At 40.3% G+C, this 24,633-nt stretch overlaps 1 protein-coding gene across 50 annotated transcripts in view; it reads left to right on the plus strand.

Annotated features, from left to right (window-relative positions):
* The window catches only part of PTPRM (protein tyrosine phosphatase receptor type M), an 829,686-nt gene that overhangs the window by 500,548 nt on the left and 304,505 nt on the right, over window positions 1-24,633 (plus strand). For 49 of the 50 annotated variants that reach the window (XM_077975162.1, XM_077975163.1, XM_077975160.1 and 46 more), the window contains 2 exons: window positions 7,902-8,103; window positions 10,982-11,084. In XM_077975162.1, coding sequence (XP_077831288.1) covers window positions 7,902-8,103; window positions 10,982-11,084 — 305 coding nt within the window. The remainder of the gene's footprint in view (window positions 1-7,901; window positions 8,104-10,981; window positions 11,085-24,633) is intronic. The other variant, XM_077975172.1, reaches the window with a different exon arrangement.

Genomic DNA, 24,633 nt, shown 5'->3' on the forward strand with positions numbered 1-24,633 from the left:
TTTGAAATCAACTTTAATTTCCAAGCCATAAGTTCATCTGTCCTAAAAGCCACATGTTGCTATGTAGACAGACAGAAAACATTTAATGGAGTCTTTCTTTTTAATCCCACAAGAGATATATCTCTGTGTGGTAAGTCACTTTAACATGAAAACAATGGGAATAATAATTCAAAGGAAAACCCCATTAATCTCTCTGATTCTGCAGCCAGGACTACCCAGCTGAACACTGATCTAAATACTACTACAATGGGGATGCATGAATGTGTCATAAGTCAGGGTTTTAAAAATCAGGCATGTGTAAGTAGAACAGATTGGTTCAGTTTTCTAGGGACCAAAGGGGAAATATGTGATCCAGGCTGAAGTGATTAAATACAAGCTTTCTGCCCAACAAATCTTTCTCCCTTTCCCATGTTTCCTACAAGTAGGAAGGAAGGGAGTCCCCAGCTCCCTCCAGGCAGGTCTTAGGTGGAGTCTCAGGAGGAGCTCTTCTTGAGCTGAGATGCACCTGTGAGCTGTGATTCACCCAGCCTATGCCAGAGTTTACAAAAGGCACACACAGCTTCCTCCCGGAGCTGAAGATACATGTTGAACTGGACTCAGTCCCTCTCTGGAGAATCACAGACTTCTGAGACAAAATTATGCTAAGAAAATCAAACCTTTGCCCCAGAAGAAGCAGGGACCATGGCAATAGTGTATTCTTTCATGGAATCACATTTGAATACTGGTGAAAACCAGAAGGTGAGATAAATTGCCATGGTTGGAAAAAAGTTTAGTAACCAATGACACAGGTGTTTGTTGAAGGAAGGCAGGGCACAGGATAATTTTTGAAGGAAAGAAGAAAGCACAGATGGAATATCGTTGATGTTTGTATTAGGCCGTTCTTGCTTGGCTGTAAAGAAATGCCAGAGGCTTGGTAACTTACAAAGAAAAGGGATTTACTTGGCTCATGCTTCTGCAGACCATAGAAGCATGGCACCTGCATCTGCTCCGGGCAAGGGTCTCAGGAACCTTACAATTATGGCGGAGGCTGAAGGGGTGCAGGCACGTCACATGGCGAGAGCAGGAGTAAGAGAAAAGTGGGGGGTGCCACCCTCTCCTGTGAACTCAGAGCAAGAATTCACTCATCACCAAGAGGGTGGCCTGAAGCCTTTCATGAAGGATCTGCCCCCATGACCCAAACACCTCCAACATGGGGAATCTCATTTCAACATGAAATTTGAAGGGGACAAACATCAAGACCATATCAGTGTTGGAAATGGATATGCTGTAGCTTTAGGTTATTCTCAGTTCTCTCTTTGCTTATTATGAAAGATACACAAAAGCATTAATGATAAAAAACGGCTGACAGCATTGTTTTTTCCAGGAGTTACAGCAGTTCACAGCCTTACTTCATTCTTCCGGTTTTCTTCCTTGCCTTCTCCTTTACACTCCTCTAACTCCATTCTCAGCCTTCCAGCACTAGCCTTGCCTCTCTGACCTCCTTGTCTTCATTCTGACTCAAGTCCTTCTCATACCTTACCCCTCCACCTCAGTCATTTAATTTTATCAGTCATCTTCCTACAACCTGGGTCTGATCATTACCCCGTTACTCAATAGCTGTCAAAATCTCTTATTTTGTCAAGTTGTCAATTTAATACTGCCCTCTGAAAGAATACTTTTAAGTGCAGAAGTTTTCGAAATAAAACATCCTTGCTTCCCAATTTTACTTTTCAAATGTAACTAGTATTAACAGCTAGATACATGTCCTTCTAAAATTTTACAAGGTAGAAACTGTAGTACAAATTCATTAATGAATATAAAATGGATGCAATTTAATAAATGTTATCAAATCCAGCATTTTATTACAAGAATAAAATGCCATATGAGACTCCCACCTCACACCATACAAAAATAAATACCAGGTTCATGATCTAAACACAAATGTTTAGAAGAACCCTCGAAGAAAAAGGTAGGAAGACATTTTTATTATGTATTTTTCTAAGCTTGATATAAAATGCAGCAGTCATTAAAAATGAAGATCGACAGATTTGGTTATATAAAATTTTAAACTTCTGAATGATGAAAGATACCATGAAGGAGGTCTGACTGCAAAGAGAAGACTCGGAGAGATTATTTTCAGCACTTACAGCAGTCAACAGGCTGGTGGCTGTAATATACAGAGAGCTCTATGTAGTAATAAGAAAAAAAACAAATACTGTATTAGGAAAGAAAATGGACAAAGACACTTCAAAAAAAAATTCACCCAGCATGTAAGCATATGGTAAAGTACCTACCCAACCTTCATAATGATTAAGAAATGGAATATTACAAGTGCTACAGAAGTTTAGATTTCTATAATATCAAGTGTTAATCAGTGATGTGGAGAAATGTGTACATGCATAGTCTATTGATGGGAACATACATTTTGCAGTCTTTTTTTGGTAGGCAATTAGGGAGAATCTATCAAAATTTAAACATAACATGTCAAAACTATTTCTAGAAGTTTATTAGTAATACTCCCCAATGTATAAGGATATTTGTCCAAGTATTTTCGTTGTACCCTACTAACTTTATGTATCTCTAGTGAGTAAATACCAGACACCTGGTCATGAGACTAATACATGGATTTTTTAAAAGCTGTAGTATGTCTAAGATATTGGAAAAAGACAGAAGTAGAAAAGGTACTGTTCCTTTTCTATTGAAGTAACTGCCCCATCAGCAACCAACTGTAAAAAGAATGAAATGAGTTCTAAACTTAGGGACTCAATACGTGAGTGTGTGACTAGAGTATCAAGTGCAGTTTTGGTTGGGCACTTTAATCAAGTAGAATGGTCTAGATTTGCCAGTTGATTGGGACATTCAGGAGTCTAGAGTTGAAGACACGTTAATATCCTGAGCCTGGATAAGTGGACTGTTAGTCACCATCAGCTGAGATAGGTGGTTATGTAGAGGGAATGAGAATTTAGGGGCCATGTTAAGAAGTTTGTTTTCAATACTCAAGGGCTTCTGTGATCTAACCCAAATCTATATTTATAACGCCATCTCCCACTGTTTTTCTTCTGGAACTCAATGAGCCATGTATATGAAATTGTTTTTTCTCCAAGAGCCTTCTGAGCCATTGCACACCCTGCTTTTGCTTAGATTCATTCCGCCTGTGCCATCCCGTCACTCTCATCCTATAGCAGCTCTGCTTATCTTTCAGTATTTTATTCAAGTACTGTACTCTTCCTTGAAGTATCCTAGGTCCTTTGCTCCCCTGAAATCAGATTTAATTATTCATTCCTTTGTTTTCTCAGAATAATTGTTTAAACCTCAATTAGAGGATGGTGTTTTATGCTGGCTGAAATTACCATCAACTCACACTAGGAGATTTTGATTCCCCTCTCCTATAACATGCAAGTCAAAGATTGCATGTTATTCTATTTTGGTTTCCCATTAATCTCTCAGTTTAGAATTTGAGGCTTTAAGTAGAGAAGGGGAAGACAATTTTGGAAGATTTCAGGCACTTACCTGCAAATCAGAAATCATCCAATAGAAGCAACAGTTTACTCCATCTCACCCAAATCTAACCCTCACACATGATGCTGAGATCTCAGTTTGCTTTTGACCTGGCACATCCCATAAAATTACTTACATCCAACACTGCAGCGGTAGCATTATTTACAGAGGCTTCATTAGAGTTTCCTGGACCTTCAGCCAGGGACAGAGTACAAGTAGCTTCCAGACTTCCTTCTTGTAGCTTCCTGCTGTACTGAAGTACTTAACAGGCACTTAATAACCGTGTATTGAATGAACAAGTGAAGAGGTAAATGCTGAAGCCATGTGGACATTTGAGTTTGAGCATGGGGGTATATTTTGGTGCCGTTTAGAGCAGCTGCTGAGGTGGGCGAATGTCTGCCATCCGCTCTCTGGCAAGCAGTGGGGTTGCAGAGTTAGAGTGCCCCTGCTGCCGAGGAGCTTTCCTCATTCTGATATTCAGACTCCAGGGCTCTGTGGATGGGTCTGAGATGGGGAAACCCATCACCTTTGTGACATTTTGCGGACGTGTACATGCCCAACATATTTGTTTGTTAGGGGTGAGGGAGAGGATCTGTAATTTTTAGGAGTGTGTGAATTAGTGTATACATGTGTTTTTTAGAGGTAGATAAGAGAAGGTGTCTAATTTTTACCAAATTGTCAAAGGGTTATGACTGGAAGCCAGCTAAGAACCTCAGTGTTATTTTGCAACCACAAGGCTTTCGGCAAGTCCAAGCCCATCGGCCCTGCTGGAACAGCAAGCAAGTCCCTTAGTAAAGCATTGGCTTGATAGTCTTTGTGGGTGGAGCAAAGATCCCACTTGTCTGAGTGTTTACATGAGCGTATGCACACACCTGCTCTCCCCAGGAGGAGTTGTAGGAACATAGATACTGAGTGCCAAATATTTACTGATCACAATGGGATCGGGAAAAGAATAAGACATCAGCCACTCCTCAGAAGGAAGATACAATTACATGAAATGTTCCAATTCCTCTGGCGGATTTAAATCATGATTGAAGATCAAAGAAGAGATTTCACAGTACTCCACGATTCATTGCCCGGTGAATTGTATGAACAGTCACAACACAGGCATTCAGTGGATCTAGGGATTGTTAGGCCAGGTTTAGGAAGGCTTTACAGATACACAGAATGGGAACTCTGGACTGGGCATGGACGGGTACTTTTTTTGTCCCAGTCTCATCTCTGGAAACCAACCCTCCCTCCCTCCTTCCCTCCCTGTCGCCCTCACTCCCTCTCTCCCTTTCTCTCTCTGCTGTTTTTCATTTGGTTTCTGTGACAACTTTCTCTCCTTTTGCTCTCTTCCTGCATTTCTGACTCTTCTGTTGGCTTCTCCTCCTCTATCCTGTATCAAATACCTACATTCATTAGGGTGTGGTACCAGGCTCCCTTCTTTTTTTTCTAAACTTCCTTCGCTAGTGACCGTCTCCATTCCAGAACTGAATATCGTCTCAATGCTCATCACCCCCAGTCTTTACTCCAGCCCACTCCTCTCGAATCTCAGCTTCATGTCATACATGTGTGTCCACCTGACTGCCGTGGGCATTTCCAATTTAACATGTCCACCTGTGTCTGTAAATTTCTCCCGATATGTTCCATTCTTTTCGGTACATCTTCTGATCAAGCCCAAAACATGGAACCTATCCTTTATTCCACCCTCTTTTTCTTATATCCAGTCCTTCACTGAGTTCTGTCCATTTTGTCTCTAAAAGATGCCAGTTCTTTTCATCTCTTGCTGCCTGTACCAGCCCCACATTATTCCAAGTGCCTGTATTCTCTCTCTCGTGCTATAGCTCTAGGCCCAGGACTCTGCTGCACTTCCTAGTGCCTTCCCCACTACCTCAACTGTGACCCCCCAGTGAAATCAACCTTCCACCCACAGTCAAAGTGAACTCTTTAAAGGGAAATTAGATCATTTTATTTTCATGCCTAAACATGTTCAAGGGCTTCCTGTTGTATGTGTCCAAACTTCTTATCTTAGGACGCAAAGCACTGTACAGTATGGTCCTGCCTGCTTCTCCAGCCCCCAAGGAACCCCAACGACCTCCTTTCTGTTCATATACTGTGCCCACTCACTCCTGCTTCACTGCCTTAGTTCGTGCTGTTCTTTCCCAAACTCTCAGCATGACTGACTCCTTCCCTAAGTTCAAGTCTCTTCAGCTTAACTGACATCTCAGTGGGCCCTTCCCCAGCCACTCTAAGTGGCTGTGTAATAACCTCTCTCGCCCGACAATTCTCCTTATTTTAGCACCTTGTTCGTTTCTTCCATGGAACTTGATGTTTTGAAAGTATTCATTTACTTACTGTATGTCTCCCCGGCTCCATCCCACCCTGTCCAGATTCTCCGTTATCTGAAACAGGGCGTGTGTTTACCTGCTGGCCATGGTGCTTGCAGAGCGTCAGTGTTCAATCAATGTTTGAATAGAGTAAATGAATCTGAGTAGGTAGAGAACATGGAAACAGAGCTAACTGTCTCATGTTCCAGGCAAGTGAAAGTTTACGGGCAGAAGCAATGTCAGAAAAGCCCCATTAGTGTTTGCAGGGCAGTCTTTATCCTGTGACCACAACAGAAGGGAATATAATTGTGTAGTATCACAGATTCAGAAGTAGGTTTGGAGAAGGTGGGAGCAGGTCTGAAACACAAAACTAAGGAGTTTGGGCTTTCTCTCATATGCATTTATGTTTCATTAAGGTTTATAGACAGGCAATAAAATGAACGAGAACACTAAGCTAGCCTCAGTAGGCAGCGTCAGTCCTCATTTTAATTATACTCTGTCGTAATTGTTGGATCGCTTCTCCCCTTCCCCTACCAGACTGATACCTCCTTCAGGGAAGGTACGATTCCTGAGGCACCATGCAAGACCCCAGCTCAAAAGACAGTGCTTGACACATGAGAGGGGCTCAATGAATATGTTTTAAATGTACGGGTGAATTAGTGGGAAACATTGGGAAGCAATTATGCAGCCATGATAGAGGTTTAGATCCGTCTCCTCCAAACTGCCTTGTTCCCTGGAGGTGTCCAAGTGGAGGACCAAGTAATCACACAGCAGATACGTCGCTGACATCCCTCACTTAGCTACTGGGGGCAGATTTGGCCTTATCTCTTCTTGACCTCCTTAACCTTGTCGAGGAAGTTTGTTAGAGGGTTAATAACAGATACTGTGCGTGACTCCAATAGTGTCATGCACTGCAGTGATTAATATATACAGCAAACAGTTTTCTTGCTAAAGCTTAGTTGATTCAATCTAAATATTCTTTCAGAGAGATCTTCTTAATTGTAATGACATGGTATAAATATAAGAAAAAAGAATGTCAATTATCACTTCGTATAATAACAGTTTTAGTGTTCATGCACATAAATTACAAGTAAGTTTACCTATTTAAAAGCAAGAATAGTGCTCAGTTTTGCAATTTAAAACTTTAGAATATGCCACATTTTAAAATTATGTCATTACAACCAGTAGAAGTTAGTAATCACCACTAAAGTGCATGTTCTTGAGTAGATGATGAACTACTCACAGTGAAATTCTTTAAAATATCATTTGAAAGAGCAAGATTTAAAGGCACCTATGTTATATTTATTTTCAAACACTTCGGACTTATCCAACATACTTTGAATATCTGTTATGTAGCTAATATCATGAAAACTTCTAGAACTGCATTGTCTCATATGGCAGCTACTAATCACACATGGCAATTTAAATTCAAATTTTAACTAAAATTTTCAATTCCTCAGTGTCACTGACCACATTTCAAATGCTCAGTAGCCAGATGTGGCTAGTGGCTGCATTTCCATCATTTCAGAAAGTTCTGTTGGAAGACATTGCTCTAAAGGAAAGAAATGAATATGGCCCATAATGATCACTCTATGTGTAGCATCAGGAGTGACCGGAATCTGTCTAGGATTCCAGCCATTGGAGCAGATGTCCTTGCCTGCATTGATGAAAACACTTCAGTGCCCTTGTTCCCAATAGATAATAATCCTAAATTAAATTATGGCCACTAGATTAAAGATGAGGCCTTATCCTTGTCAGTATCTTATCTGTTTGAGCTAGTTGTATATTTTCTTATTTTGTTCGAAACCAATCGTAATGTAGTTTTACAAAATGACATTTTGAAAGCAAACAACTTCAAAGCATTAGCTTAACCCTGCGTTCATCCTGTATGTTCTAATCTACTGGCTTAAGTTCCCCTGTCTATAAAAGTAATAACTCAACAGCTTTGGCGGAGTTCCTTCATCCCTTCACTGGATTCAGGATTTCAAGAGTCTGAGTAGGAGCTTATCATGAAGTGTCTGACAGTGCATACATCAGAAGGGTTTATTGGATAAAGATGCAATCTGAGTCCATCTGCTCCAAATATTTTATCACTTTCTCATTCTTTTGCAGATCACCTACAAAGCAGTCAGTTCCTTTGACCCAGAAATAGATTTATCCAATCAGAGTGGAAGAGTTTCAAAGCTGGGAAACGAAACCCATTTTCTGTTTTTTGGACTGTATCCGGGGACCACATACTCCTTTACCATCCGGGCTAGCACAGCTAAGGGTTTTGGGCCTCCAGCAACAAACCAGTTCACCACGAAAATATCAGGTACTCTACATTCATGAGTTGTGTCTTTTATCAGAAGTAACATTTTTGTCCTTTTTCTTTCCCATTGTCAAGTATGCCAAGCTGGCCCACACTAACATTGTATCCAAAGGAATACCATTGAATGCCTGAAGCTCAGACTCATGGCATTAAATGAGGTACTACAAATATTTCTCATTTGGGAGCTTGAGATCTCATGTGTTAGGAAGTGACTATTGTTTTAGCAGGGCGCCTTGGAGGACTTGGGCATGAGGCAGAAGGTTCTGTTGAGACACTCTCATCCCCTTCTCAATCCAAAGTTGTCAGAGCAGTGATGTTGGAAAAATCTCTGTAATGAACCATGAACCATCAGGAGCTCAGCAGAAAGACAGTCATATAGAGTCTGCTTCCGAAGGAACAGCCTCCTTGGGACCTCTACCATAAATAGATTCTGTCCTGAAGAGAGAGGCAAATACATGATGGTACCAGGCACTGAGGACCTCCAGCTTTTTGCTTTTAGAGACTTAATTATGTCATCTAACAAAAGACCTAATTTGAGAAATATTTCTAGGCATGTTCAACTGTGCAGAAAATGTCTTTGTACTTCAGACTAGAGGAAATTAAGCTGCCATCTGGTATGGGATATACAACAGCAATAAAAAAAAAATTGCATGAATTTTTTTTTCCTTTTTTTTCCCCTTTGGGTATGAGTGTGGAAGTGTTGAGTTTTGGCTTTAACTGTTTTGTTTGGAGTGAATCAGGTGGGGTGGAAGTAGGGAAACGAGCTAACTCTTGTTATCAGCCATGGTTAGTTCAATAATATTTAGCCTGACCTTTACATCTTTTGTCTCTCTTTCCTTGTTTTGTATTAATAAAAGTTATTGTTTGGAGTTGAAGGATAGGAATGTTCACAACTAGAGTATTGTAAGTGTTTGGCTAGGTTTTGAGGGAGGGTTTAGAATTTTCTTTTTAAGCAGTTATAACTTAAGGGATAATTTTTCATTATATAAGATTTTATGAGCACAAACGACTTGAAATTTAATACACTTGATACTCTGTGTATAGAATTAGGTTATAGAAACAGTATGGAGAATTGGGAAAGAGAAAATAAGTCTTTGGGAAGTTAGAATAATTAGAGATTTGAAAACTGACACAGGTTGAAGAAAATGGGTTGGTAGAAGAAAAACCACTGGACTTGGAATTAAAAAATCTAGGTTCTAGTTATGATTTTGCCAGGCACTTCCTCTCTGATTTTAATCAAATAAATTTACCCCTACATACAAATTAAGATAATATTATCTAGTGTATGAATTTATCATGGGGATTTAAAGATGAAATAAGTGCAAATATATATACCTCGAAGCATGTTTTAAGAAATTTTTCCCATGTAAGTTACTCTACGAAGATTATTGTCATAGTGTATTTTTTGAATAAAATAATTCACTTTTTCTGTTTTTATTAGATAAGAATTCTTATCAATATGGTTGTATTAGTCCGTTCTCACACTGCTAATAAAGGCATACCCGAGACTGAGTAACTTATAAAGGAAAGAGGTTTGATTTACTCACGGTTCAGCATGGCTGAGGAGACCTCAGGAAACTTACAGTCATGGCAGCTTGTAATCAATGGTTTTGACCACTTTCAGCATGCCAAGTTCAAACAATTTTATTGAAAATCAAGAAACCTGACATTTTCATTAGCCTATACGGCTCATCAAGAATAAGTATTTGATTTTTATAGTTTTAAAATAGTTACAGTTTACAGGTTCAAATTTTCATGGACCTATGAGAGGGAACCACTCTTGTATACAAAATGTAATTCTATGTTATGAATTTGAGTTAATTTTTAAGAGAATTGAAATAAATTTTAATGCTGACATGATTCAAGAAATGGAACTCAGAAGTAACCCATATCGTGATAAAACAATCTTTTTGTATATGTAAGACAATTTTAAAAACTGTATTTGCTAGAAATGACCTCTAGCTTTCTCATCAGGAGTCTCTACCTGTGGGCTGTGAAAATATGGTATGCCCTCCCACATCACAGCTCTGTGTAATGATTTGTCTTGTCCATAATTACTGAAGAGCTCTGTTGCTATCATAATAAGACTTAACAGTCTAGAGAAGGAAGATGCCGGGAACTGGCCTTGGAAATAGGATTTATATCTGGAGGAGAACTAACATTTGTAGGATTATATTTGCCTGTCTCTCTGTTCTCTCTTTGAATTATGATAATAAACATACAGGGTAGTTTCCCCATTTTGAGATATATAAAAGCTCTTATGCTGGTTAAAACAAAACACAGCAAAAAGTCAAACCCAAGCCTTTCTCACTTCTGTTCCTATGTGTTTTCCACTGTCATGCTTTTCTGAGAGCCCACAGATAGTCACTAATTAATTCCAGCAAATCTCTCTGACTCCCACTGTCCTCTTTAAATCCCCAATGGGTCTCTGGTACATGAAAAACCTTGGCTTAGATGGAATAACTGTAAAGTCCAATGATTATTTCTTAAATATGCCTTTAGCATAAACATTTGAGAACTCATATGTACAGAAAAGTGTACCAATTGTAAGTGTACAGCTTGGTGATTTTTCACAAGCCGACTATGCTAATTTAGCCAGAATCCAAATCAAGAAACGGAAAATTACTCACACCTCACAAACCCCCTCATACCATCTCCCAACTTCAACTCAAGATCACAGAGGGCACTATGGGCTGCTTTTAGCAGCTGTGCCCGTGATTCTGTGTAGGGAATATATGCGAAGCTTGCTCATGGTCGTTGATAGCTCCAATGTAAAGTAAATGCACTGTGTTCTTAATGCTGTTTGTAAAAGGAAGTGGAAACTAAACTGAGAAGATCAACCAGAAATAATGAATCTTCCATCCTATGCCTTTTCCCCCAGCGCCCTCTATGCCAGCTTATGAACTTGAGACACCTCTGAATCAAACTGACAATACCGTGACAGTCATGCTGAAACCTGCCCACAGCAGAGGAGCACCTGTCAGGTATGGAACAGAGGGGGTGGGCCAGCTCTAGAGAGAAGAAAACTAAATCAAGTTGATTAATTCCTCCAACGTGTTTTCTAGGGATTTGCTGCAAATCTCAGCCAGCATGTAAATCCATATCTTTATTAGTTCTAATTAAAAGTAATGACTGAGGAAAATGAAAGGGCTTTGACGTAAGGTGGTCAAGTATTGTTTAAAGGGTTTTATGCTGATGCGAGTGGGTTGTTCTTTTGAAGATAAGGCACCAAGCACTAGTCTGTTGAGGAGGTAGTTTTAAATTAAAAGGTGACTGCCTGATGCAATTTGGTTACACAAGGGCAGATAGCATTTTTGTTCTCAGCTCTCTTCTTTGAATGGATGTTTAAATTTTTTCATTTGTGTGTTTACTTTGGGTTTTATGTCATTTAATTTTTAGTAAATTAGCTAATTTCTCAATAGAATATGGGATGTATAGTTGTTGTTTTTTTTTAAAAAAAAAAAAAACACAGATGATTGGAAAGAACATTGTGAAGTCTTTATTTGAACAGATTTGAGTTAATTACCAACATCTAGGCCCGCATCTTATCCCATGATGATTTATATAGCTAAGCAATTATAAAATGTAACTTTTACAGTGACTGAGTAAAATAAATTTATTATTTCCAAGACAGAGCAAAAGAATACCTGAATAACTCTGGAGTATCAACTTGTCATAAGCTCATTAATCTACACAGGTGAAATTTCTACTTGATTCAGAGGGATTTAAATGTTTTACCTTTGTATTATCAGAATAGATTCCCTTCAGAGTCATCTATTACTTTGAATAGAGTACTTGGAAGAAACATTTACATTGACAAGGCATTTTAGGGTTTATTTTCATGTTCCTTTTGTAGAATTTGATTTCATTAATCTTTTTACACCTGGCTATATTTGATCATGTTTTCACTGCAGTATCATAAGGCAATCAGTTAGATTTCCTTCTATTCAGTAAAATATATATGGAGGTCTCGGTTCATAAAGTCATAAATAAAACCAGAATAGTATTAGTTTTTAGTGAAGTCAGATTAGGGAAGAGTCACAGAAATTTTTATTTCAAAAATCTCCAAAATTTTTAAAAGAATTTTTAGTTTATACTGTAGAAGAATGCAACACAGTAGCTCATGTAAAGTTTTATGCTTGCTGTTCATAGATGCAGTTTGTGAGAATACTATGAAATATATAAAAGCTCTATTCCAAATTGGAGATTGTGTTAACTGCTACATTTCAAGTGATGTGCTTGACATTGCCCAGGCCCTCTGGGTTGATGCCTGTGGGTGGCACTGAGAGGTTGCACTAATCCGATGGACCCAAGGCATGCATTAGATGCTATCCAAGACTCAAGTGTACCCATGGCCGTGGGTCAGTCTTTGTTGACTTTAAAAGCTGAAATTTATTAAATGAAAATGTATGCTCTGACCATGGCCTTGGGAGCGTCATTTGTTTCTGATCCACTTACCAGTTGCTCAGACTCAGCAATAAAGAGTCATTGGGAAAGGACTCGATGTTTTACTGCAAAAAGCATCATGATCATGTGAATAGTTAGAATTCACTCAGCTTCGATGCCTCCAAACCAAAGGAAGCTGAAAGCTTAATCATTTTTCAAAAACAGCCCGTTATTCCATGGTACTTTGTTCTTATATGGATACCTTTTGCACATTTTCTGTACTTGTATCTTACTTTCAAACGCTTTCTGTTGGACTTTCATTTGCATCTTTGTATAGCTCTGTCCAAGTTGTGTTGATTGGTTTGTTTTTGAGACAGAGTCTCACTCTGTCGCTCAGGCTAGAATGCAGTAGCCTGATCTCAGCTCACTGCAGCCTCTGCCTCCCAGGTTCAAGCGATTTCTTCTGTCTCAGCCTCCCAAGTAGCTGGGATTACAGGCGTGTGCTACCGCGCCCGGCTAATTTTTGTATTTTTAGTAGAGACAGGGTTTCATCATGTTGGCCAGGCTAGTCTTGAACTCCTGACCCTAGGTGATCCACCCATCTTGGCCTCCCGAAGTGCTGGGATTACTGGCATGAGCCACCATGCCTAGCCAAGACTTAAGTTTTAAAATAATTACTCTTTGGGCGATCTGCCTGCATCGCTTTCCCAGCCCTCTTCCCTGGTCTTTACAAGGTGCTGGGCACACTCCAAACTACTGTTCTTTTTTCTAGCATATGCCTCACTAAGACATTATTTTATTGTTGCTTATTTTTACACATGTCTAGTTGTTTTTCGGAGACTTTGGGACCTTACTAGTAGTTCTTGGTGTCCTCGGGCTTCCTATTCTTATGTCTATAAAAATACATATCCAAATTCTTGTCAGAGTCCAAAATACATAACTTTCTCTGCAGACCTTACATCATTTCATCACTTTGTGTTGCCTCACCCTCTTTTCTAGTTGTCATAACATCCTGGTTTACAAGTTCAGCACTGCTGTGCTTTTAAGAAGGGTCATATCAGTGTTGGTGAATATGCTCCTTGAATTTGCCAGAAGCATTTTGCCTCCAGTCCCTAATACCTTCTTCCCCTGTTAGCGTCTTGAAATTAATAAATATATCCATGTTTATTATTCACATCTGTAATCTTAGAATCATGATCAATCCTTATGGGACATCATTCAGTAAGCGTTATAGGGAAACCTGCTATAGACATCATCTTTATTGGAAGGATGCCTATCTTAAATGGGTAAATTGTGTTGGCGCAAATTTGAGAGAGGAAATTATTTCAACCTCGCCTGTCAAATATGTGTGTGTGTGTGTGTGTGTGTGTGTGTATGTGTGCCTTTTTTTTTTTTTTTTTTTAACAGAAAAGTGAATGTTGTCTTCGAGAGATTCATTATATCGGACAACATAATTGGACTGATTATCTGTAGAATAGATGGAAGACCAATATAGCGAGAAAGACTAGGTTGGGGAAGAAATGTGTATAGTACCCTCTAACTAAATAGGGCATATTAAAATTCTCAATTTCATATAATGTTTAGACAAATAAGAACTCTGATTAGGGAATCATATGGACCTAAATATAAAGCCATAATGTAAATTAAAACATTTGAACACATCTGGAAATCTGCAAAATGCACATGTAATCAAACTGCAATACAAGAAAGCTTTTCCCAAATGATAAGATAAATACTAGAAGGAGGAGGGAAATGGAAGCGAACATCTGTTTGCTTTCCTGGATTTTGCACAGTATTGTATATTCAAAAATACTGTCATTGTGTGATTTCCAAAACCCATTTTTTTCAATTGATTTGATTTTTTTTCTTTAATCCGTATTCATTGATGTTGAAAATTCAGTTGAACTTCGTTTATGCACTTCACTAAGTAAGGTGGTCGTGTATTGATTTCCCTACAAACACTCAGCTTGGTTCATGTAGATTCTTGAAATTGCATTAAACTCTCAATGTAAATGATTGTTGTCTTTTTATTGATCAGCACATCAGCTCTGTCACATAAAATTATTTAAATCCTGAGATGGCCCAGAAGAACACAAATTCCATCATTCCAGCCAGTAAACTAGCACCTAGGAGAGAATTTTAATGTCTGTTCATGGATTCAAAGTTTTTTCATTAATAAGATACGGAAAAGTTTTATTTTCTTTCTTTTGTTTATTTATTCTTTTCTTGAGACAGGGTCTCACTCTGTTGCCCAGACTAGAGTACAGTGGTGCAATTGTAGCTCACTGCAGTCTTGACCTTCCGAGGCTGAAGCGATCCCCCTGCCTCGGCCTTCAGAGTGAGTGTTAGAGACAGGATGCACAGTGCCCCTGGCAAATTCAAGGAGCATATTCACCAATACTGACATGACCCTTCGTAAAAGCACAGCAGTGTTCAATTTCAAATGCAGAGCACCTCAAATGTGGAACTGAAACCAGAGAGTGATGATGATTATTAACGAAAGACCGTCCCAGCACTTTGGGAGGCAAAGATGGGAGGATCACTTGAAGCCAGGAGATTGAGACCAGCCTGGGCAATGTAGCAAGACCCTGTCTTTACAAAAAAGAAAATTAAAAAACAAAAACAGACAAACAAAAAACATAGCTGAGCATGGTTATAAGCCTGTAGTCCCAACCTAGGCATGGTTGTGTGTACCTGTACTCAGGAGGCTGAGGCTGGAGGATTGCTTGAGCCCAGGAGTTCAAGATCAGCCTGGACAACATAGAGAGGTCCAACATAGACCCACCTCTACCAAAAAAATGTTTTTAAGAAAGACAGGATATAATCAGGCATTTTTGTTTTAAAAAGTTTCTCATAAATTATGGTTGTTGGCATACAAATGGTTACGGTTTAGTAGTTCAAGGTTATGAAGCATAAAGCATGTTTTCTTTTTCTCAAGCAGCAGCAACCCTTTTATCTCACTGTCTGTAAGTTCAAGGAAAGATGTTCAGTCCATTAACACTACCTTCCTAGACATCCCATTCTCTTCTCCACACAAGGAGCCTTTGAGCATTGGGGATATGGAGGAAGCTGCTATGGACTCTCTTCTCCAAGGGCTGGCAATGTAGATGGGAAAGAGAGCTACATGGAATCTAGTGTCCTGTAGTAAGTAGGGATGAGGATGGGATCCAGTGGCCTGACCAAGGAGTGGTCAGTACAGGGAAGAGCCAGCTAAGACTTCAGAGAGGAGGTAACCCTGGGGCCGAGTAGCTGAATCTTGACAGATGGCTGTTGTTCAGAGCATCTGTGTGATGTGGAATATGTTGTCAGGGAGGTTAGGTATGTGGCTGGCAAGGAATGAAAAATGAGAGAGACAGGTTGGCTCCATGAGGACAGGGAGGACTGAGTAGTTTAGCCTGATCTGAGAATGAGAAGTGTGTTATAATCAGAGAAGGGTGAGATGGGAGAAGAAGCAAGGGAGATAAGAGGATGAATTGGATGACCTTGCACTCCATACCAATGAGTAGCTATTTACAGGATTCAGGTCAGGGAAAAAATGTAAGGAAGAGACACAGCAGTAATGGAGGATGGGTTAGAGGGCATGGCACCGCAGAACTAACAAATAGGAGCGGCATAAATGCTGGAGGATGTGCTGGGCCCGGTTAAGATAGAGCTAACCCTGAGGGCATGGAGGAAGGGGGTTTCACAAATGCCTGGTGCTGATTTTCATTAGAAAAAGGATTTAGAGAAATCAAAAACACCTAGTCCTTTTTAGAAGGAGAAAAAGAATATATTGTTGATAAAAATACTGTCCAGGGTATTGTTACAGTGAATACTAGAACACTTGAAATTGAAAAACTAGCCTAGCAATGACTTTCCAATAATTCATTGGAAATCACTAATTATATAAATATTTTTCAACCCCAATTTTCATAAGCAGTAAAAAATTGTTCTTAGTGTCTCTTGTTTGGAAGAACCTTCTGGATCTTTCTTTTGTTGCTTCTCCTACCTTCCTTATATTGCACCGTAACCCCTTTGCCGTGAGCCTGCGTCCATCAATTTTGTGATGATGACTGTACATGTTGGGGTGTGACCATGATGCCTGCTCAATGGATGTGGGTAGCACCTCTGGTTACTAAAAGTTAGAGTGTGAAATGCTTCTCTCAGCTTCAGAAGGCATGCCAGCAGCACACTTAGTGGGCGACTGTAGCTCATTCTTGGCTAGGGCTGGGGAAGACCTAAGTTTTTCATCATACTACTTTGTTATCCCCAAAAGAACCCATGCTGTCTCTGAAAAGGCAAATATTTGAGTTGGAACTACAGACTCCATGAAAGCTCTTGAGTGTCCTTCACAGTGGAGGCCACACCTTGCACACTCCTGGTGGCGAAGTCCAGGCTGTGTTGTGCGTTCCCCTCTTACTGACTAGCTGCACAGAAACCATTCAGCAGGAAGGAGGGAGACATTAAAGTCTACCTCTTTTTCCATTGACCATAGAGAAAGTTACATGCTGTTTCTTTTCCCTCATCTAGATAGACCATCCTTAAATATTAATAGTGGAATAGGCCGGGCGCGGTGGCTCAAGCCTGTAATCCCAGCACTTTGGGAGGCCGAGACGGGTGGATCACGAGGTCAGGAGATCGAGACCATCCTGGCTAACCCGGTGAAACCCCGTCTCTACTAAAAAATACAAAAAAAAAAAACTAGCCGGGCGAGGTGTGGGCGCCTGTAGTCCCAGCTACTCGGGAGGCTGAGGCAGGAGAATGGCGTGAACCCGGGAGGCGGAGCTTGCAGTGAGCTGAGATCTGGCCACTGCACTCCAGCCTGGGCGACAGAGCAAGACTCTGTCTCAAAAAAAAAAAAAAAAAAAAAATAGTGGAATAAATTAGAAACAGTTTCAATTATAAACTCAGAGCACTGAAAGATTGCAAATGGTTGCACTGGACAATATATTACTTTACGAATTGTAAAGCTGCTCTGCCATTTGCTCTCGGGAACCCCTGGGTCTTCTTAATCACAGTTATTGATTTAGGGAGTTTAAGGGATGAACTTCTAGACGTGTTCCAGGCTAAGGCCGATAGCCTTTCTGGAAGAGAATCTTGGAAATTTTGACAAAGATTAACTGATTTGACTATAGATGCCTCACTTTCATATATGTGAAATGTGAGGAAAGGTTGCAAGTTCTAAGAGGCTGATAAAGTCATGTGTGACCACTAACCCAGTATGCTTCTTAGAGCCTTAGACTTTTAGAACTGAGCTCCAACTCAGAGGCCCTGACCACATTCCTCATGTTACACTTCTGCTTCATCCTAGTTTGGTGGTGGGGAGAAGGATAAGGGCACAGATATAGAAGGAATTATGTTTTACATCATTCTCTTCAGCAGATCATTTTATCAACCAGCACTTACAAGTATACACAATGTAACTCTTTATTATAAGAACACCAGGGTACACAAAAGTGCTAATATGCCTTCTATTTCCTCAATAACTATTTTGTTAAGTATGTTATATTACACTTGTGAGGCTTACCTGTATTTGGTTGCAACTTAATTAATATTCAGCTCTTCAATCAGACAGTAGAAAGATTAGGGAGTGTTCTTGGTGTTTTGTCCCATATAATCTGTCCGTTTTGACTTGTATGTATGGCCCAGTTCCGTCCCATCTCTACTTTTACCTGCTAAGTGTTTTCCTGTCCTGTATCAATGTATTTTCTGCTCAATGAGAAGTAGTAAGAGCTCTGTCCAGTGATTTGTACCTGGTTAAAATCCTGGCCCTTCATAGCATTGAAAAGTGTTGTAGGAAATATTAGGATTGACACTTGGCTACTATTCGTTTATTCTTTGTTCATTCACCAGATATCTACTGAACACTTATTATCTTCACGTCATTGTGCTAGGGTTATGATAAAAGCTGTCTAGAAAAGTCCAGGGTACTCTAAGAGTATATGACAGAAGGATGAAATCTCAACAGGAGAATCAGGAGTGTCTTACTCAGAATGTGTTGATTAAACTGAAACCTGAGGAGGAAGTAGGTAGGTAGGTTCACCAAGTAGGTTAGCAATAGGTAGAAAAGCCTAAGATAAGAGAAGTTAAAGAGACCTAAGCAGTGGTCATCCTATCAATAAAATTAAAAACACACAAGGTTTGACCATCACTCAGGAGCATTAAAAAATTAGATTTACGTGCAGTTGTGCACAGCATAAGGACATTTCATTCAACAGACTGCATATACTGCAGTGGTCCTGAAAGATTATAATACTGTCTTTTCATTGCACCTTTTCTACATTTAGCTTTAGGTTTACAGATACTTCCCACTGTTTTACAGTTGCCTACAGTATTCAGTACAGTCACATACCGTATAGCTGTGTAGCGTAGGAGCAATAGGCTCTACCGTACAGCCTAGGGGTGTCGTAGGCTGTACCATCTAGGTTTTTGTAAGTACACCTTATGATGTTTGCACAAAGATGGAATGGCCTAATGAGGCACTTCTCAGAATATATCCCCATCATTAAGTGACTCATGACCATATTTAATGTTGAGAGTGAGCATTTTCCTAGGCTAAACGTTACGTAAAACATGTAAATGTAATCAGAAATGCAAAATCGTTTGATCACAAAATGATTTTAATAATTTAGTTTTTGAATATCACGCAATACCTCTAACCTAATTAAGAGTGCAATAGATGTTTATTGAATGAACCTCTTCTTTTTCTTGCCAGCAGGAGTAATTATCACCTGAAACATTTATAGATAAGAAGACCCTAGACCTTCGTTTAACTAGTGGGACATATCAGGAACATGTGGAGTTTTAAATTCTATTTTCATCCCTAAATAAAAGTTAAATATCGTGAACCTTCCATAGAATGCAGAACTATAAAAGAACAATTACCTTTGAAGCAATCTGGTTTTCTCCTTTTTCTTTTTTTCTTTTTTTTTTTTTTTAGTGAGAAGGGTAATTAAGAAAGATTGCTTCAAATAAGCCATTGCTATAAATTCAGATTCCATCAGGAAGGTCACTCCAATTTGCAGGCTTTTACTGACTCCTGGAGAAACTTGCCTTCTCACCTCTTGGGGTCAGTAGTGACACCACTGCCACCCCCCCCCCCCCGCCCCGCCTCCTGTTCGCTTTACCTTCCATCCCCACAATCACTGTTTTAGTTCATATTTGTCTTTCTCAGATCTCCAATCCCCGTTCCACCCTGTGGCTGCAGGGTCTTTCCTCCCAGGTTAATAACCCATCAGTGTCTCCCTATTGCCCTCAGCATAAATCCAGACTTCCTCTAATGGGGAAGCCTGTGGCTTCTACTCACTTCCTGGGGCCGCCTGCCTTCCACCTGTAAATATACGCCTGAGAATATCCTGGGTGGTTCCATGCCATTTTGTGGGTTTGTTTATTTTGCGATTGATGTTTCTTTCATGGAATCATCTCTCTTTTTTCTTCCCTCCGCTGTCCTGCCTGCACACACACACACACACACACACACACACACTCTCTCTCCACAGTCTCTCTCTCTCTCTCTCACTTATTTCCACTCCCCTCCTAGCTATGGCCCAGATGTCACCTCCTTGGAGAGCCCGCCCTGGCCCCCTGCCCGTCTGTGTCCTGCAGCTCTCCCAGAGAGCTCAGCCCTAGATTCACTGCACTGGCTGGTGACTGCTTGTCCTGGCCACCTACCAGCTCCTTCAGGGCCAGTCCTGTTCTCTGTGATTTTACCTCTGTATTTCCAATCCTGGTTCTGTGCCAAGCACAGCCTTCCATGAGTATTGGTTTGTTTTGTTTTAATTATTTGTTTCTCATTCTTTTAAACTGTAGAAGAATTTTTACTGAGGCAAAAAATATGACGGGGTTTGCATATTAGACCAACCACTGGGGCCGGGACATTGGGAAGTAAACGGTCCCATGTGGCTTCTGGATGGAAAGTTAACAGATTACCGTGGATGGATGCGTCAAAACCGTCTCTTGACAAACACAGAGGCTTTTGATTGGAGCAGGCTGTGCTCAGGGATTCCACCTCCCAGTTCTCGCCGAATGACTGAAGTTTCATTTGGTAGAATAACTGACTTCTAATCTCTCTGATGTAAACAATTCATACAACTTAATAGTTTAGAAAGGTAGTATCACAAATTAAAAGAACCCTTGGCACAGACACAAGAAGACTTGGGTTTGGATCTCGGCTGGGTCGTTTACTAATTGTGTGACCTGAAGTCACCCTATGTGTGAGGCTCTTCTTGCATTGCTATAAAGATACCTGAGACTGGGTAATTTGTAAAGAAAAGAGGTTTAATGGGCTCAGCATTCTGCAGGCTTTACAGGAAGCATGGTGCTGGCATCTGCTTGGCTGCTGGGGAGGCCTCAGAAGCCTCCAATCTTCCACCTGTAAATCTATGCCAGCACTTACAACCGTGGCGGAAGACAAAGAGGAAGAAGGCATGTCACATGGCGAAAGCAGGGCAAGACAGAGAGTGAGGAGGGAGATGCCGCACCTTTTTTTTTTTTTTTTTTTAATTGTGTGTGTGTGGAGATGGAGTCTCACTCTGTCACCCAGGCTGGAGGGCAGTGACACAATCTCAGCTCACTGCAACCTCTGCCTCCCCAGTTCAAGCAATTCTTCTTCTGCCTCAGCCTCCTGAGTAGCTGGGATTACAGGCGCCTACCACCATGCCTGGCTAATTTTGTATTTTGAGTAGAGACGGGGTTTTGCCATGTTCACCAAGCTGGTTGCGAACTCCTGACCTCAAATGAGCTGCCCACCTTGGCCTCCCAAAGTGCTGAGATTACAGATATGAGCCACTACTCCCAGCCAGATGCCACACATTTTTAAGAGACCAGATCTCATGCGAACTCAGATTGAGGTATCAATTATCCCCAAGGAGATGGCCTAAGCCACTCATGAAGGATGCGCTCCCATGATCCAAACACCTCTCACCAGACCCCACCTCCAATTCCCAATTGGAAATTATATTCAATATGAGATTTGGGCAGGGACAAATACCCAACCATGTCACCCTCTAAATTCTCTAAGTCTGTTTCATTGGTAAAGTTGCCAGTAAATATGCTGCTTGCCTGTCTCGCAGCCTGGTCAGAAGGATTATGATCAGTGAAAATTCTTCACAAACCAAATTGCTCAAAGAGAATAAAGCTATAATATCATGATTTGCTTTAAAAATGTTGACTACATTGCTATTCAGTCTTTCTCCCCATTGCACTCTGCTTTTAGTACTATACTTATGCCGATATGCTATGGTTGTCACCTACATAGAAACTATGTTTTAACAGTCACCCGTATTTGACAATACTTTTGTAGAAATTGTAAGAAATGTGTGTTTGGTATTAATATTGTGCATTCATTTGGTAAAATCATCAATGTTTTAGATCTCTTGTTCCATCAAAACATCCCAGCAATAAGAGAAGGCATTATTGGTAGGACTATTTATAGGTAACAACTCATTCCAAGGAGTAAAAGGCAATGTTGGTAAGAACCGAAAAAATGCAACCACGGCATGGAGCTTGATGCTTCTGGGTTTAAATTCTCATTTGCCAAGATTTAATGTCCAACTCAAAAGTAATAATAATATCTACCTCAAAGGACAGCTGGGAGAATTAGTGACCTGTAAGCAAAGCAGTCAGGACAGCATCAAACACAGATGTTATCTGTTCAGTACAGGAAACCTTTTCTTATTGTTGATTTCTGTAGTGATAGAAACAACTTATAGATAACGTGGTAGCCCCTGTTGTTCTGCCCATGTCTTGGGAAATTTTCTGGGTCTTGGTGTTATATTCCTGAGCCTCAGTTATGTTCTTCTGAGCAGCTTGTGATAAAGGAATAATAATTACAGCAATAGAAAGTGAATAATCTATGTTACTTGGATCGAGGAGCTGTGATGTGCCAAGCCCATGCTTGATCCCAAATGAAATCATTTCTCATGATGCAGAGCAGGCTTCCTCGCTAGATGCCAGCGTTTCCCCTTTACAGTTGAAAGAACTGAGGTTCAGGGAGGTTAACAGACTTGTCTACTCTAACCCCAAAGCTATGAGCTCTCCATGTAACACTTAATCTTGTGCTCAGAGCTACAGGGCATGTGAGCTGTCAGGACCTTGCCTCCTCCTGGGAGCTGTGCTCATTCTCTTGTCCCCCACTTTGCTTGATCAGAAGACATCTTCCCTGCTGACTCTTCAGAACCAAGATGGTTACACCTACCTTTGCAGACATAGACTACTCTGCAAATTAATATCCTTTCTTTATTGTCTTTTCTAGTACAGGCATATCTTGAGTTATTGCAGGCTTAGTTCCAGATCACTGCAATAAAGTGAATATCACAACAAAGCATTTTTTGTTTCCTAGTGCACAGAAAAGTTTTGTTTATGTTATACTGTAGTCTGTTAAGTGAGCAATAGCATTATGTCTTAAAAAATGTGTCTACCTTAATTAAAAAATACATTATTGCTAAAAGTACGGATGATCATCTGAGCCTTCAATGAGGCATAATCTTTTTGCTGGTGGAGGGTCTTTCCTCAATGTGGATGGTTGCTGACTAATCAGGGTGGTAGCTGCTGAAGGTTTGGGTGACTGCGGCAATTTCCTAAAATAAGACAAAGAAATTTGCCACATCAATAGACTTAGCCTTTCGCAAAAGATTTCTCTATAGCATGGGATGCTATGGTATAGCATTTTACCCATGGTAGAATTTCTTTCAAAATTGGAGTCAGTCCTCTCAAACTTTGTCACTGCATTATCAACTATGTTAATATAATATTCTGAATCATTTGTTGTCATTTCAACAGTGGTCACAGCATCTTCATCACAAGTAGATTTCATCATAAGAAACCACTTTCTTTGCTTACCCGTAGGAAGCAACTTCTCATCCGTTCAAGTGTGATCATGAAATTGCAGCGACTCAGTCACATCCTCAGGCGCCACTTCTAATTCTAGTTATTCTTTCCACCACATCTGCGGTGACTTCCTCCACTGAAATGTTGAACCCCTCAAAGTCACCCTTGAGGGTTAGAGTCAACTTCTTCCAAGCTCCTGTTAATATTAATCCTTTGACTTCCTCCCATAAATCACAAGTGTTCTTAATGGCATCTAGAATAGTGACTCCTTTCCATTGACTTTGACCAGACCCATTAGAGGAATACTTAAATATGGCAGTTATAGCATCACAAAATCTATTCTGTGTATCATAAGACAAGAAAGTTAAAATGACTCCTTGACCCATGGGTGGCAAAAATCACAAAATCTATTCTGTGTTTAATAAGACAGGAAAGTTAAAATGACTCCTTGACCCATGGGCGACAAAATGTATGTTGCATTAGCAGGTATGAAACCAGCATTCATCCCATGTGCATCTCCATCAGGGCTCATGGGTGATCAAGTGCATTGTCAAATGAGCAGTAATATTTAGAAAATAATCTTTTTTTCTGAGAAGTAGGTCTCAACAGTGGGCTTAAAATAGTGGGTAAACCATACTGTAAACAGATGTGGTGTCATCCAGGCTTTGTTGTTCCATTTCAAGAGCACAGACAGAGTAGATTTAGCATGATTCTTAAGGGCCCTAGGATGGTAAATGAGCACTGGCTTTCGCTTAAACTTGCTAGCAGCATGAGCCCATAACACAAGAGTCAACCTGCCCTTTGAAGCCAGATATTGACTTCTCCTCTTCAGCTATGAAAGCCCTAGATGGCACCTGCTTCCAATAGAAGGCCGTTTCATCTACACTGAAAATCTGTGGTTTAGTGTAGTCACCTTCGTCAATGACTTTAGCTAGATCTTCTGGATAACGTGCTGCAGCTTCTACATCAGCACTTGCTGCTTCACTTTGTACTTTTATGTTATGAAGATGGCTACTTTTCTTAAACCTCATGAACCAACCTCTGCTAGCTTCAGACATTTCTTCTGCAGCTTCCTCACCTCCCTCAGCCTTCATAGAATTGAAGAAAGTTAGGGTCTTGCTCTGCACTAGGCTTGGTTTAAGGGACTATCATGGCTGGTTTGATCTTCTATCCAGACCACTCAAGTTAGTTTGATACTCTATCCAGGCCACTAACACTTTCTCCGTATCAGCAATAAGGCCGTTTCACTTTCCTATCATTCATGTGTTCACCGGAGTAGCACTTTTAATTTCCTTCAGGAACTTTTCCTTTGCACTCACAACTTGGCTGTTTGGTGCAAGA

Source organism: Macaca mulatta, chromosome 18, assembly GCF_049350105.2.
Source record: "Macaca mulatta isolate MMU2019108-1 chromosome 18, T2T-MMU8v2.0, whole genome shotgun sequence".
Classification (NCBI taxonomy): Eukaryota; Metazoa; Chordata; class Mammalia; order Primates; family Cercopithecidae; genus Macaca; species Macaca mulatta.